General features: G+C 43.4%; 1 protein-coding gene across 4 annotated transcripts in view; it reads left to right on the top strand.

Moving 5' to 3' along the window:
• OGT (O-linked N-acetylglucosamine (GlcNAc) transferase) overlaps positions 1-13,489 on the top strand; it is a 57,548-nt gene extending 44,059 nt beyond the window's left edge. For 3 of the 4 annotated variants that reach the window (XM_075184442.1, XM_075184443.1, XM_075184445.1), the window contains 3 exons: positions 9,334-9,637; positions 11,798-11,921; positions 12,306-13,489. In XM_075184442.1, the coding sequence (XP_075040543.1) occupies positions 9,334-9,637; positions 11,798-11,921; positions 12,306-12,480 (603 nt within the window). In that variant the 3' untranslated portion in view covers positions 12,481-13,489. The remainder of the gene's footprint in view (positions 1-9,333; positions 9,638-11,797; positions 11,922-12,305) is intronic. The other variant, XM_075184444.1, reaches the window with a different exon arrangement.
• The last annotated feature ends 658 nt before the right edge of the window (positions 13,490-14,147 follow it).

Here is a 14,147-nt window from a genome sequence, read left to right as displayed (position 1 = left end):
ATATATTAAGTTAAAATTTTTCCCCCCTCATTCATCACTGCATCCAAGCTATGTAGTCACCTCAGGAGTCTATCCTACTAACCAGTGTCCTATAACTTGCAGCAATTTATTTATCTGGCACATTGCTCCTCAAGACCAAGGCAGTCAGGGTCCACACATTCCATGTGATTTGTGACAAAGCTAGATCACACTTGTTAATTACAGTTCTAAAAGCAAGTCGGGACTCTGAAGGATGCATCGGTTGCATTTCACAGCAAATAAACAAATCGCAGTGATACAAAATTATATGCAGAGGGCAATGTCGAGCTCTGGTATATACTACGTGAATAAGGAGTAAGTTGATGAAGGCAGAGAGTTGATTTATGGGTTCATATACTTCAGCTAAAATTATGATTTATATATAAGGTTTGCTAATTCTTGGAGGAAGGCATTCACTCCCTGTATGCTTCCTTCATTTGGAATAGAAAGATTTATTTTTATTTCTCTTTCATCCGGTCTGGGGGACACTGCTTACCATGGGGTTGTGGAGGGGAGCTTGGGAGTTGGCACCTAACTAGTTAATTTTAGTACTGCTGGCAAACCCCTCCCCTCTACAATCCCCCTGCCTCTTCCTGTCCCGTTTTTTTTAGGTGCCCTGGAGTTGGGCAGCCTATTTGTTTAGTGCTTAGTTTAATGTTAAGAAATTTTCTTTTTTCTTTTATTTTTTTACTTTTTTCAGGTGGCAGCGCTGGAGTGTGTTCTACTATAGAGAACACACTCACAGCTTGGCAGCGCAGGCATTCCCCTGTCAGCTGAGAGCCAGCGGTTCTCACTGACAGGGACTGAAGTACAAAGTGCCTGATTGAAGGGAGTGACAAGCGGTCTCATGGACCGCTGCACTCCTATAGCCTCCCCGATAACCGGCGCTGCCATTACAGGCATAGAGCGCCGGTTATCGGATAATGAAAATGGTGGCGGCCATCTTTGATTTCGGCTGCAGCGCCGAGGAGAAGGGGGCAAAACCAAGATTTCCCCCTCAGACATAGGAGGGGGGCGTCGGAGACCTTCCGCTGCGGAGACCTCTGTCCTAGAGGTCTCCACCACTCTGCCACGATTATGCAAGTTCTTTTGGAGTTTTTGAGGAGAAGAACATGGAAAAGAACTATAGGAAGGGGGAGCCTAATACATAGAGTTCCCCCTCTCCTTACAGAGAGAGAGATGGTCTTTCCCAGGTCTTTTGGCGCCAGCACAAGCCCGGGAAGAGGAACAGAGCTGAGGAGAAAACACAGACTGCTGTCAGATCTTCTCCCCTTGGTGGCCCTTAGGCTAAGTATCACCTTTAATTACACACATATCTGATGTTGTAATACTGGGCTAACAGGTTTACACTATAGCCTCCTGCTAGCCATAGATATTTTTGGTGTTTACTAATTGCAAGTACAACTTTTAGAAATATATCAGTTGATTACTTGGTATTACTCTGTTCATTACATATTTTTCTCTCCCTCTGTCTCTCTCTCTATTATCTATCTGTATATTCAGCTAGATTTTTGTTTAGTCTGTGTTTTGGTGTGCCTTCCTTTATAAATGACAGATAAGGGAAAGGGCCCTACGCCAAAATATTTCACATGTTCTAAATGTAATGTTACATTACTATGTGCCCAGAGGGACCCGTTGGCGCTCTGCACGGCATGTGAAGCAGAGGCTTCCACTGCACAGACACAGCAGTTTTCAGTCCCACCGTCGGTGGAACCGGCCTGGGTAACCTCCCTTACAGTCGGTTAGCTCTTTAGCTCAAATGGTCCTTCAGTCTAACCAGTTGCTGACTACTGTGGCAACTTCGGTGACTAGTAATGCTAATACGCAGTTAGACCTCCCGGCTTCCTCAGGTTCTAGTGCTTTGAGTTTGCCGGAACCATCCTCATTACAGACTGACCCAGCCCTGGTTGCTACAGAACCGGCATGGTCTACAGCTTTTATCAGAGGGCTGAACAAGCTTAACCAGCTGCTTGACCCCTCAAATACCCCGCCTGCTAAAAGAAGGAGGCCTAGATATGTTAATCCCCTCTTGGCCCTCTCAGATTCTGAGGAGGAGTCCGAGGAAGAAGGGGAAATTTATTCGGACACTGACCAAAAAAGGTCATTCCTCAGAGCAGGGAGAAGTGTCTAAAGGCCAATTTGTTAACGATTTGGTTTTAGCGGTAAGACAGGCGTGGGATCTCCCGGAACCGGAAGATGTTACCCCCAGGGACAGAAGTCTCTTTAAAAAGGCCAAGAGAAAGGCCAGCCGTTTTCCCCCTTCCGCGGAACTTAGAGATATTGCTGAAGGGGCATGGAAACATCCTGATAAAAAAATTCTCTATCCCCAAGAGGTTCTCTTCCCTGTATCCCTTACAGGAAGAAGTGGTTCGCTGGGAGAGTATTCCCAAGGTGGATATCCCTATTGCTCGATTGGCAAAGCATACCTTACTCCCAGCCCCTGGTTCAGCGTCCCTTCCGGACGCCAATGACCGCAAGGTTGAATCCCAGCTCAAATCCATATTTGCGGCTGCGGGTTCTGCCTTCAGACCCATATTTGCCTCTGCCAGGGTGGCTAGAGCCATGGAGGCAGGGGCAGACCAGCTAGCTGAGGCCTTACAGGACTCCGAATTTCTTCCCCTAGCCTTACACTTAAAGGAGGCTTCGGGGTATATTTATGAGGCAGCCCAGAACTCAGCGGCAGTCTCCTCTTCCATTCAGGCGGCTTCCATTTCAGCCAGAAGGACGCTTTGGTTGAAATCCTGGGAAGGTGATGCGGAATCGAAAAGGTCCGTTGAAATTATCCCCTTTTCGGCTGCAGGTTTGTTCGGCCCGGAATTAGATACCCTTATTTCCCAGGCCACGGGGGGCAAGAGCACGTGCTTGCCAGTTTATGCTAACAGGAGCCGCACCCCGAGGGGTAGCTCCTTTCGTCAGCCCTTTCGTGGGGCCTCTCCCCATAGGGGACAGCCCTTTAGAGGCAGGCAATCCAATTCCAGAGGCTCCTCTATCAGAGGGAGGTCCTCGTTTGCATCCAAACGCCAGGCCCCTAAATCCCAGGAGAAGCCTGCGTCCTGACGACCACCCTGTATTGCAGGGGGTGCCTGTGGGGGGACGTCTGTCTCTGTTTTATGAACAGTGGGCAGCGTCCTCCCAAGATCATTGGATTCGGGAAATTATTTCAGAGGGGTACAAAATAGACCTTTCAGGTCCGGCTCCACGCCGTTACTTCCAGGCCCCTCTTTCCCGAGATCTAGTAAAAAGACAGGCTATACAGGATTGTGTAGCTTCTCTTCTAGCTCAGAAGGTCATCTGCAAGGTTCCAGATTGCCAGATAGGAACAGGGTTTTATTCCAGCCTATTCCTAGTCTCCAAGCCGGACGGCTCCTTTCGCCCTATCCTAAACCTAAAGAGCCTCAATGTCCACTTAAAGGTGGACAAGTTTCGGATGGAATCTCTAAGGTCAGTGATAAACGGCCTAGAGAAAGATCAGTTCATAGCGTCCATAGATATAAAGGACACGTATCTCCATATTCCCATTTGGATCCACCATCAGTCCCTTCTCAGATTTTCGGTGGGATCAGTTCACTATCAGTTTCGGGCCCTCCCCTTTGGCCTATCAACAGCACCAAGGGTCTTCACAAAGATTATGTCAGTGATGGCGGCATGTCTTCACCTGCAGGGTGTTCAGGTCGTTCCTTAATTGGACGACCTGCTAATCAAGGCTCCCTCAGAGAGTTGCCTAAGCTATCACCTATCCATCACCCAAGTGGTTCTCGAGGGCCACGGATGGCTGATAAATTTAAGGAAATGGAGTATCAGAGGGAAGAAAAGTAGGTGACTGAGGGGCACTCAGAGACGATGGATGAGTATGTATGTGAAATAAAATAAATTTTTATTGATATACCTTAAAATGTGAATAAACATTTCATCCTAAACCCAAAAGCTAGCGAAATATTAAAAACCAAAAAACAAAAACAATAATTGTTAAAATTGCAGATCCACTGCAAACTTAGCTCAGTGGTCATATAATAGATAATAGACTCAAAGTGGAAAATATCGCTATTGATATTAATTGGTTTATATAGAAATAGGAAATTCCACTATTAGAAAAGGATTCCCTACTGACAATAATGACTCCTAGGCTTAAACAATATATAGGATCTAAAAAGATACCAATATAAATCAGAGAGAACCCCTTGCTGGAGGTTATAATAGTGACTAACTAATATATCATGGTAACGATATTGAGATAATAAGTGACCTATCAGAGTAAGCCCCTGATCGTATAGTTAGTTTCCAATGGTAAAGAGTATCTTGGAGAGATGCCTATAAACCTTTAAAAGCAGTCCCCCTAGTGGTAGCTGGTATGGTAAATCTCAGGTCTATCCTGTGTCATATCGTACTAACTCTGATATAAAGGTCTTCTAGAAGTCTGATGTGAAAACAAAGTGTGTCTATATAGACAGACTCAAGGAGCAGCGTGGGAACCCTGATGATATTAACGCTGAATAATAGGTTATTCAGTGTAACTATTATTTTCCCTGTGTGGTGGCTTTATTTTCTGCTTAAAATGGCTGAGAAAAGTAAAGCAACACGTGCCAAGTATTTTTCTTGTTCAAAATGTAATGCTAAATTAGCTGGTGACCATCTGGACCCAGGGGTGCTTTGTGCTGATTGTGCTACGGTGCCAGTTGTGGCGCAGCTTAAAGACAGCTCCATTCAGGTTGCAGATCCTCCCGAGTGGCCGGTTGTTTTGACACAGGGGATTGGTACACTGGTTAAGCTATTATCTAAGCCAACTGAGATTCCAACGGTAGCTGCGGTGTTAACCTCTACTTCTGGAATTATAGCCTCTATTAGTTCAGGCGGTTTTATGTAGATGATAGGTTCTTTGCCTTCAGCAGTAGGACAATCTCCTTCCCTGGCGTCCCAGGTATCGCCCCCTTCGGGGGAGCCTGGATGGTCTGTAGTGGTTAAAGGTTTGGATCGGTTGAACCATTTGCTGTAAAACCCTAAACATTTACCTAAAAATAAGAGACATAGATTAGCGATCCGCTGTTTTCTTTGTCTGACTCAGAGCGATCCTCTGAGGAAGAAGGCGAATTGTTAGAGGACTCTGATCCCTCATTGGTAGAATCAGAGGAAGGTTCTAGGTACCAAGGTATGGACAATCTGTTAAAAGCAGTACGTCAGACCATGGGATTTGTAGATGTGGAAGAGACTAGGGGCTAGATTTACTAAGCTGCGTGTTTGAAAAAGTGGGGATGTTGCCTATAGCAACCAATCAGATTCTAGCTGTTATTTTGTAGAAGGTACTAAATAAATGAAAGCTGGAATCTTATTGGTTGCTATAGGCAACATCCCCACTTTTTCAAACCCGCAGCTTAGTAAATCGTTTTTCACCCCTCTGCAGAGTTGAAAGAGGTTGCAGAGGCGTCTTGGAAACAGCCAAACAAGAAGTTTACTATTCCTAGAAAGTATGGGTCATTATATCCTCTGCAAGAGGAAGATATGGCATGCTGGGAACAGGTCGCGAGAGTATATACTCCGGTGGTGAGGTTAGTCTGTCGGACTACACTGCCGGTACCAGGAATAGCTTCTTTACAGGATCCGACTGACCATAAGTTGGAAACTGTTTTGAAATCGGTCTTTACAGCTGCTGGTACAAACTTTAGACCGTGTTTTCAAAGGCTTGGGTTGCCAGGGCTATGGAAGCATGGGCTGGGCATTTGGCATCTGCTTTGCAGGATTCAGAGCTGCCTCCTTTAGCTATGCACCTGAAGGAAACAGCAGGTTATGTGTATGAAGCGGCCCAGAATTCAGTATCCATATCTTCTATTTCAGCTACAGCTGTAGCGGCCAGAAGAACCCTATGGTTGAGGTCTTGGGATGCGGATGTGGAATCTTAAGAGAACGTTAGAATCCCTTCCTTACGCTAGTGGAGTGCTTTTTGGTCCAGAATTGGATTCCTGGATTTCGCAGGCAACAGGGGGAAGTACCTTTTTGCCTGTCAATACTCCAAGGTCTAGAGCTCTGAGGTTTAGTTTCTTCAGACAGCCATTTCGTGGGGGCATGTATGGCAGAGGTCAGATCAAGATCTTCTGGAAGTAGGAGACAATCTCTTCGGGGAAGGTCAGCCTCTTCCTCCTCTTCTGGACGCCCCTCCTCAAAGCTTCTTGATAAATCAGCAGCATGACTCCCATCCTCCTCTGTTAGCGGTGGGGGGGCGTCTGCTACTGTTCGTAGACAAGTAGGCAGAGTCATCGGGGAACAGCTGGATTCAGGGAATCGTGGAAAGAGGTTACATGATAGACTTGGTGGGGCCAGCTCCTCACAGGTTTTCTGTAACCAGTTTGCCCCGCCATCGACACAAGACAGGCAATGCTCCATCAGTGGTCTGGAGGCGGGTCAGTTGATGGTGTTGATGGACATCAAGGACGCCTACTTCCATGTTCCAATCTGGGAGGGGAATCCGCCTCTTCTCAGGTGGGATCGGCTCAGTATCAGTTCAGGGCTCTTCAATTTGGATTTGCACCAGCCCCAAGGGTGTTTACGGAGATTATAGCGGTAATGTTGGGTCATACCAGAGGGGTACAAATAGTACCCTATCTGGACGATTTGCTAATCAAGACTGCGCAGTTGTTGGAACAGCATCTTCAGCTTACCGTTCAGGTTCTGGAGACGCATGGTTGGCTCTTGAACCGGCCAAAGTCTCAAATGATGTAATTTCTGGGTCTAATAATGGACAAGGCATGCCAGAAAGTTTTCTTCCAAAGGACAAGATAGGGTCCTTGCAAGAGTTGACGAACAGGGTTCTGTCCTGCAGGAGGCCGTCGGTTCTCCTGTGTATGAAGCTGTTAGGAAAAATGGTGGCATTTGTTGAGACTCCCTTACGGCAGGATCCACTCGAGGTGTTTTCAATGGGACACGTTGAAGAAATGGACAGGGTCCCATCTGAAGTTGGATCGTCAGTTGGTGGTTATCACCAGAGACGAGACAGTCCCCAGATGGTGGCTGGTGAGAGACAATCTGATGGAAGGAAGATCTTTTGCTTCGTCGTCTTGGATCTTGGTATCCACTGCAGGGTCTGTGGTCAGTACAGGAGTCTGTTCTTCCCATAAATGTGCTAGAACTGATTGCCATATTGAAGGCATTGCAGGGAGTGTTTGACAGGGAATGCCAGTTCGCATTCAGTTCGACAATGCCACGGCACTATCGTACATAAACAGACAAGGAGGCACCAACAGTACAGGAGCAATGAAAGTGACGTTTCAGATATTGGCTTGGGCCGAAAGATACGTGCCTGCGCTGTCAGCAGTTTTCATACCAGGAATTTAGAACTGGCAAGCAGACCATCTAAGTCTGCACAAAGGTCTGCCGGGAGAGTGGGCTCTTTATCCTGAAGTTTTCCAGTCGTTGGTAGACAGGTAGGGACTTCCGGATCGAGTTTTGATGGCGTCGCGCGTCAATGGGAAAGTTCCAGAGTTTTGCTCAAGAGATCCGCTGGCAGTGGCGGTAGATGTGTTGACAATGCCATGGGACGACTTCAGGTTAGGTTACCTGTTTCTGCCCATATCCATGATACCCAGGGTGCTTTGGAGAGTCAAACAGGGAGGTGGGCCAGTCCTTCTGGTGGCTACAGCTTGGCCATGAAGAGTCTGGTTTCCAGAAATTCTTCTAATGGCAGGTCTTCGGTTACCTCTTCGGAAAGAACTGCTGACTCGGGGACCATTCTCGCATCAGGATCTAACCCAGCTGAATTTAACGGCATGGCTTTTGAGGCCAGTCTGTGGAAATCCAGAGGGCAATTGATACACTCATTAAAGCTAAGAAGCCAGTTTCGGCTCAAATTTAACACCGCATCTGGCGTACATATATAAAATGGTGTAGGAATAAGGCCTGCAGTTCAGAGTTTTTTCATCTTGCTAGGTTTCTTGCTTTTCTACAAGATGGCTTGGATGGAGGTCTTCGATTAGGATCTCTAAAGGTTCAGGTGTCGGCACTGTCTGTGTATTTTCACAGACGTTTGGCTGAGATTTCGGATGTTAAAACTTTCTTACGGGGAGTTCTTCACATCCAGCCTCCCTATGTTCCTCCAACGGCTCCTTGGGATCTAAATTTGGTCCTTAATATGCTGCAGGAGCCTCTGCTTGAACCGTTAGTCGGCAGAGTTACAGTTCTTAACTTGGAAGGTGGTTTTTCTTCTTGCTATTGCCTCAGCTCGGAGGGTGTCTGAGCTGGGGGCTTTGTCTTGCTGTGAAACTTATCTGGTCTTTCATGATTGAGCAGTTCTATGAACAATTCCATATTCCTTCTTAAGGTGGTGTCTGGTTTCCATGTAAACCAGGAGATGGTAGTTCCTGTGTTCACAGAGGATCCTCAGGGATCTGGAACAGGGAACATGAGATTTTTGGATGTGGTTAGGGTTCTACGAAGTTGTGTCAAGAGAACTGCAAAAATTCGTAGGACCGATTCTTTATCATGTTTATTTAGACGCTGGCCATCCACATCTGGAAAAATCAATCTATTGCGAGGTGGCTTACCCTGACTATTAAGCAAGCCTATGTCAGTGCTAACCGTCCTGTGCCAGAGCATATTGTTGCCCATTCTACCTGTTTTGTGGGGGCGTCTTGGGCTGCACAAAATGGGATCTCAGCGGATCAGTTATGCAGAGCAGCCACCTGGTCCTCCGTCCATACTTTTCACAAAATTTTACCAATTCAATGTCTCTGCGTCTTCGGACGCCTCATTTGGCCGTAGTGCTCTACGTGCTAGACTATCAGAGTGGTCCCACCCTTCAAGGGGGCTGCTTTAGTAGGTCTCCATGGTTAGCAGTGTCCCCCAGATGGATGAAGGCAAAAAGAGGATTTATACTTACGATAAATCGGTTTCTGCTTTCTTTTGTGTGTTCTTGGTTGATTGGCCTTTCTTCTTGGGGCTTTTTAATCACACTGATGTAAGGAGGGGGTTGGCAGGGGAAGGGCCTGTCTGCAGCTTGAAATGTAACTATTTAGGTGCCAAACTCCTCCCTACCCTACTCAACCTACTCAAGCATGGTTAGCAGTGTCCCCCAGATGGAATCAGAGAAACCGATTTATGGCAAGTATAAATCCTCTCTTCTGATTTGTCTCCATTATCATGATGTGAGCTTTACATAAGGTATTCCTTCTATCAACTCTGCCCTGATCATTTAACACACTAGCTATGGAAACTGTTTCACCCTTAGTGCTGACCAGGTAATGCTTGTCTATCTTTTGCATTGTAATGCTTTCTTTTAATGGCTCCAGTTGTCTCTTTACCTGCTGTATTATTTCTTCTTTCTTTCCATTGTAGATTTTAAAGCGTGTTCCAAACAGTGTTCTGTGGCTTTTACGGTTCCCTGCAGTAGGGGAACCTAATATTCAACAGTATGCCCAGAACATGGGGCTACCACAGTCCAGAATAATTTTCTCTCCTGTTGCCCCTAAAGAAGAACATGTTCGAAGAGGACAGTTAGCTGATGTTTGTTTAGATACACCTTTGTGTAATGGGCACACCACTGGCATGGATGTGCTCTGGGCAGGGACGCCCATGGTCACTATGCCAGGTAAGGAACTTGCGGAGAGCTTAGTAGTCCTCAACAAAGGTGGTTCTTCAGGTAATTTAACAGACTTATTTTTTAAATGAAATGCTAATATTAACCTGTTTTTATAACTTGCTGTACAAAAATATATATATTTATTTTAGACTTCAACCTGCATTAAACAAACACCTCTGGTCCGTGCAGTTTGTATTTCCATCTCTGAAAGTTATGTAAATTGGTCTAGTTAAGTGATTGTTATAACTATTAATTGATAAATGATTTGTGTTTCTAATTTATCAATGCACTTGATACCAACCCTGAATGTTTGTTTAAGTCTTTTTTGTGAAATTGTTATATTAATTTCTGGTATTTAATCCAGCAGGTCCTCTGATGTCTTTAATTGTGTAGCGATGCTCTTCACTACTTCCCTCACATTCGTGTTTCAGATATGTTCTTAATGCCCCTACTCTGAAAACCTTCTATTCAAACTTGAATGGGATGTTCATAAAGAAGGGGCACTGACAACAATTGCCAATTTGTCTTCTAGCCAGTGATTGATTTTACTTTTATGATTTTAAGATTGGTTATACAAATGCACACACCTCTAAATAAGCATATTTAGTTTGTGTTATGCATCAATTCTGTGTAATTTTGTTTCTCCATCTTGAGAGGGTGGGGGCGGATTACATGAGACAGGGCACTTTGGTTGAAAACCTGACCCCCCTCTCTCTACTATACCTGCGTCTCCTCCAGATTATTTTCGTTGTCTTGCATAAGAAGTTTGTAAGTCCCTTGCAGTATCTGGTAGAACCTCTATATAGGGATAGCCTTAGCTGTCTACTGTAGTGCTTTAATGGTACTACCTTGTGTGGTTTAGCCTCCGCTGTCCCCATTGGTGCCTTGCTGGCTACATTTTTGAGGGATAACCTCAGTGGTCCTCACGAGTGAGAGACACTCCCTCTGCCTGCAGACTCCATATGTGGACTCCTTTAGCCACCCCTCTTTCCCTGGCTTTGCCACAGGTCATGGAGTTGTCCAATATGAATGTAAAGGGGCAACATAGGATAATTAACTAGAGTATCTCAATTTATCCTACACGAACAAAGTGAGGATTAGTATCCACCTTAACTGTTACCTGATGGGTTGCCTAGATGGGGTTAAGGAGGATAAATAGTGTGTGCCTAGTGTGGAAAAGCAAATCGATCTAATTATAATTGCAGCTTTATGGTATTGTCAAAGGAAGGCCCCTACCATTCTAGCGATTTACCAGAGTCCTATATTGGAGCCATGTTCCCCACCTCCCCAGCAAGAGAGCGAAGAAAAACCACATTTTTCAGCTTTCGATAAATGCTTTAGTGGTTTGAAAATATCTAAAATTTCTAATCTACTAGCATTTAAATAGATCAGATGGGACAGATGTAATGATTGATGTATGATCAAGGTGGAAAAAGAGGTTGAAAGGAATGCTGACCCCAGGTACTTGGAGGTGGATTGCCAATGGAATGGAAAGTTCACCCACATCGGTTTTGCCTCTCCCAGTGGCAGCGACACATCCATAGCCTCAGATTGATAGTTTGTCTATGTGGATTTATTCTTGTTAGTGTTTTTATGTTTTTGTTTGGAGTGTAATGAGTTGTATTAAAAAACAAAAACAGTTAGGGAGCAGAGGATTTAGTAGTGATCTGCCTAAAGCCTTTATTCTTTAAAATAAAATTAACAAGCAAATTGGGACCATACATTTCCCTCCCCTGTGAAGGGTGTAATGAGGAACACCTGACTTTGCACTGGAGGAGTTTATCTAGCCCAGGGTAGGCAACCTGCGGGTCTTGTAGGTGTTGTGAAACTACAAGCCGCAGCATACTTTGCCAGTAGATAACCATCAGATAGGTGGCAAGGCATGCTGGGATTTGTAGTTTCACAACACCTGGAGAGCCGCAGGTTGCCTACCCCTGATCTAGCCTCTCTACATGTATTCCAATGTAGGTGTGTTGGAGTCTATTATGTGAGCAAGAAGCCAAGTACCTTTTGATCCTTGAGAGAATAGTTTGTATGGTGTAATGTTATCTGTACACTATGACAATGTTGTAACCTGTTTCTGGATTGGTCTGTTTGGTTTCTGTTAATAATACTGTTTTCATCATTTTAAATGTTTCCTCCAAATTATTTCTTGCTTTTTATTTTTCTTCCTTTTGTTGCATATCTTAAAGTTTTGGTTTTTTTCTTTCTGTATGATAGGTGATACTCTTGCATCTCGAGTTGCTGCTTCACAGCTCACCTGCCTTGGTTGTCCAGAATTAATTGCTAAAAGCAGACAAGAATATGAGGATATAGCTGTGAAATTGGGCACTGACCTAGAATAGTAAGTAGTTTAGACAGAGTAAGATGGACCACAAAAGTAATGGCTGGTCTGAAGAAGTATCTGCAACATCTTAGTGATTTTCAAATTGATCTTGAAAAATTGTATACATTTATGGATCTTTTTGTCAGAAAAGTTAATATCTGGAAAGTTCCATAAATGGAACAGATAAAAATCATATAATGCTGCTAGGTTGAAATGTCATCACACAGGCTTTTGTATGTTGTGCACCAAATAATGAAGCAACCTCTCTCAGCCTATCACTAGTGGACATGTCTAATGTCCTTATATGAAATTATGTTCGACCCTTTCTGGTATATGTCCTGCATGGTTGCAGAGATTTATAGTGTGATAAAAGTACAGATTAGTATTTTTGTTTATTCACAGCCTGAAAAAGATCCGTGCTAAGGTTTGGAAGCAAAGAATATCCAGTCCCCTCTTCAATACCAAACAGTACACCATTGATTTGGAGAGATTGTATTTACAAATGTGGGAGCATTATGCAGCTGGAAATAAACTTGATCATCTCATCAAACCTGTGGAAAGTACAGAATCTGCCTAAGTCTCTACTGCCATTGAATTGCTGCAGCTTGGTTATCTGGTTCACACAGTTTGACTTACTTACTGTGGAGTCACACGGAAATTCTATCTGTTATTCTTCAGTCATTTTGTTTGTTGACTTTTGTTTCTCTTGCTAAATTTCCAGGGAATCTTGCAAATTGCCATCCAGTTATGACACCTTGGGCAGTTATTTGCTCAATTTCACTTTTGTCTCGCAGTATGCATATTTGAAGTTTGGGCTTTTAAACAAGTTCGTGTGTGTCTGCTAGCTCAAAACATTAATCGTCGCTTGATTCTCTTAGCTAACTGTGCAGGTTGAAAGATTAAAAAAAAATCAAATCACAAAGCATCATTAATGGTGTTAGTCCTTTTTATAGGTTTTATAAACCACTTGTAGCCTTTTAATGTCTGGCATTTGTTTACAAGCAAACCTGTCTGTGTGCGCTTTGGTATAAATGAAATCTCCAATTGTCTCCTCAAATATCTGGGGAGGTTTGTTTTGGGTTTTTTTTGTTTTTTTTTTAAACTTGCTCAGAGTGTTCTATAATCCTTCATACCCTGTTTCATTAAATGTCAATTGTAAAAATAATGGGGTGAGCAGCAGAATGAACTTTGCTGCAGTGCTGTGGAGCTGTATAGAATACAGATACTGGAAACTCTTGTATGGTGTCCCATGTATTTAATGGACTAAATCGGATTTATTCAGTGTATGTACTTGTACTTTGCACGCAGTGAACTCATTGAGATGTTTTACATATGGAATGTTGATTGGAGAAAAAAAAAAAATTCTTGTATGGATGTTACATGCACTGTTTGTGTGGGAAAATAAGCATGTGCTGCAACAGATAAGTTAATACGCCTCTGCACATTGCCTATTTTGATTTAATAAACTCAGTTGGCTTTTTTTTTTTTTTTTTTTCCCATCTGTTCATAATTGTCACTTTTTTCAAATGTATGAAATGGAGTTTTTATTCTGTTCAGTAAACTTTAAGTGTAAGATTTTTCAAGTATTTTAATTCATTGTGGTTTTCTATTCTACACACTTCATTACCACCATTAATTTTAAAACATTTTTCTAATTTGTTGGCCCTGCTAGCTCAACCTGCTTTAATAACTGATATGCCTACATATATTTCCACCAGCATTCCTACAAATATACTTCGGCTACACATATAGAAAAGTTACAGCATCTCTTCACAACACAGACTATATTATAAAGCATTGGATCTTGCATCTAAGATAAATAAAAAATGTATTACATCCTGACAAAATAATGTACACTACTGCTGTTTAGTCAATGCTGTAGTATAAATTTACTTAGAGGTTCTGTAATCTGCAAAAGAATAAACCCAACCCACTGAAACACTGAGTAAGAGCATATCTACATTTTAGGCCGTATTCAGTCATGATGAGTAAACAATAATAAAAACTATTAAAAAAATATTAAAAAAACATTAAGTACACATTTCCAGGTACTACAACAACAATGCACATTTTCCTGCCCACGTCTATGGTGTGTGTGGAGAAATCGGCGATGTTACTTCGCCACAGAGTGCCCCACGATTGTTCCAGAGGTACCCTGTGTAAAATTGAATTCCCTGCTAAATATCATATTCATGAAACTACAAAAAATGTTTAATATTACAGATACCAAAACGAAGAACATGA

The sequence above is a fragment of the Mixophyes fleayi genome, chromosome 9 (genome assembly GCF_038048845.1).
Source record: "Mixophyes fleayi isolate aMixFle1 chromosome 9, aMixFle1.hap1, whole genome shotgun sequence".
NCBI classification, from domain to species: domain Eukaryota; kingdom Metazoa; phylum Chordata; class Amphibia; order Anura; family Limnodynastidae; genus Mixophyes; species Mixophyes fleayi.
This window is presented reverse-complemented; position numbering and strand designations above follow the sequence as displayed.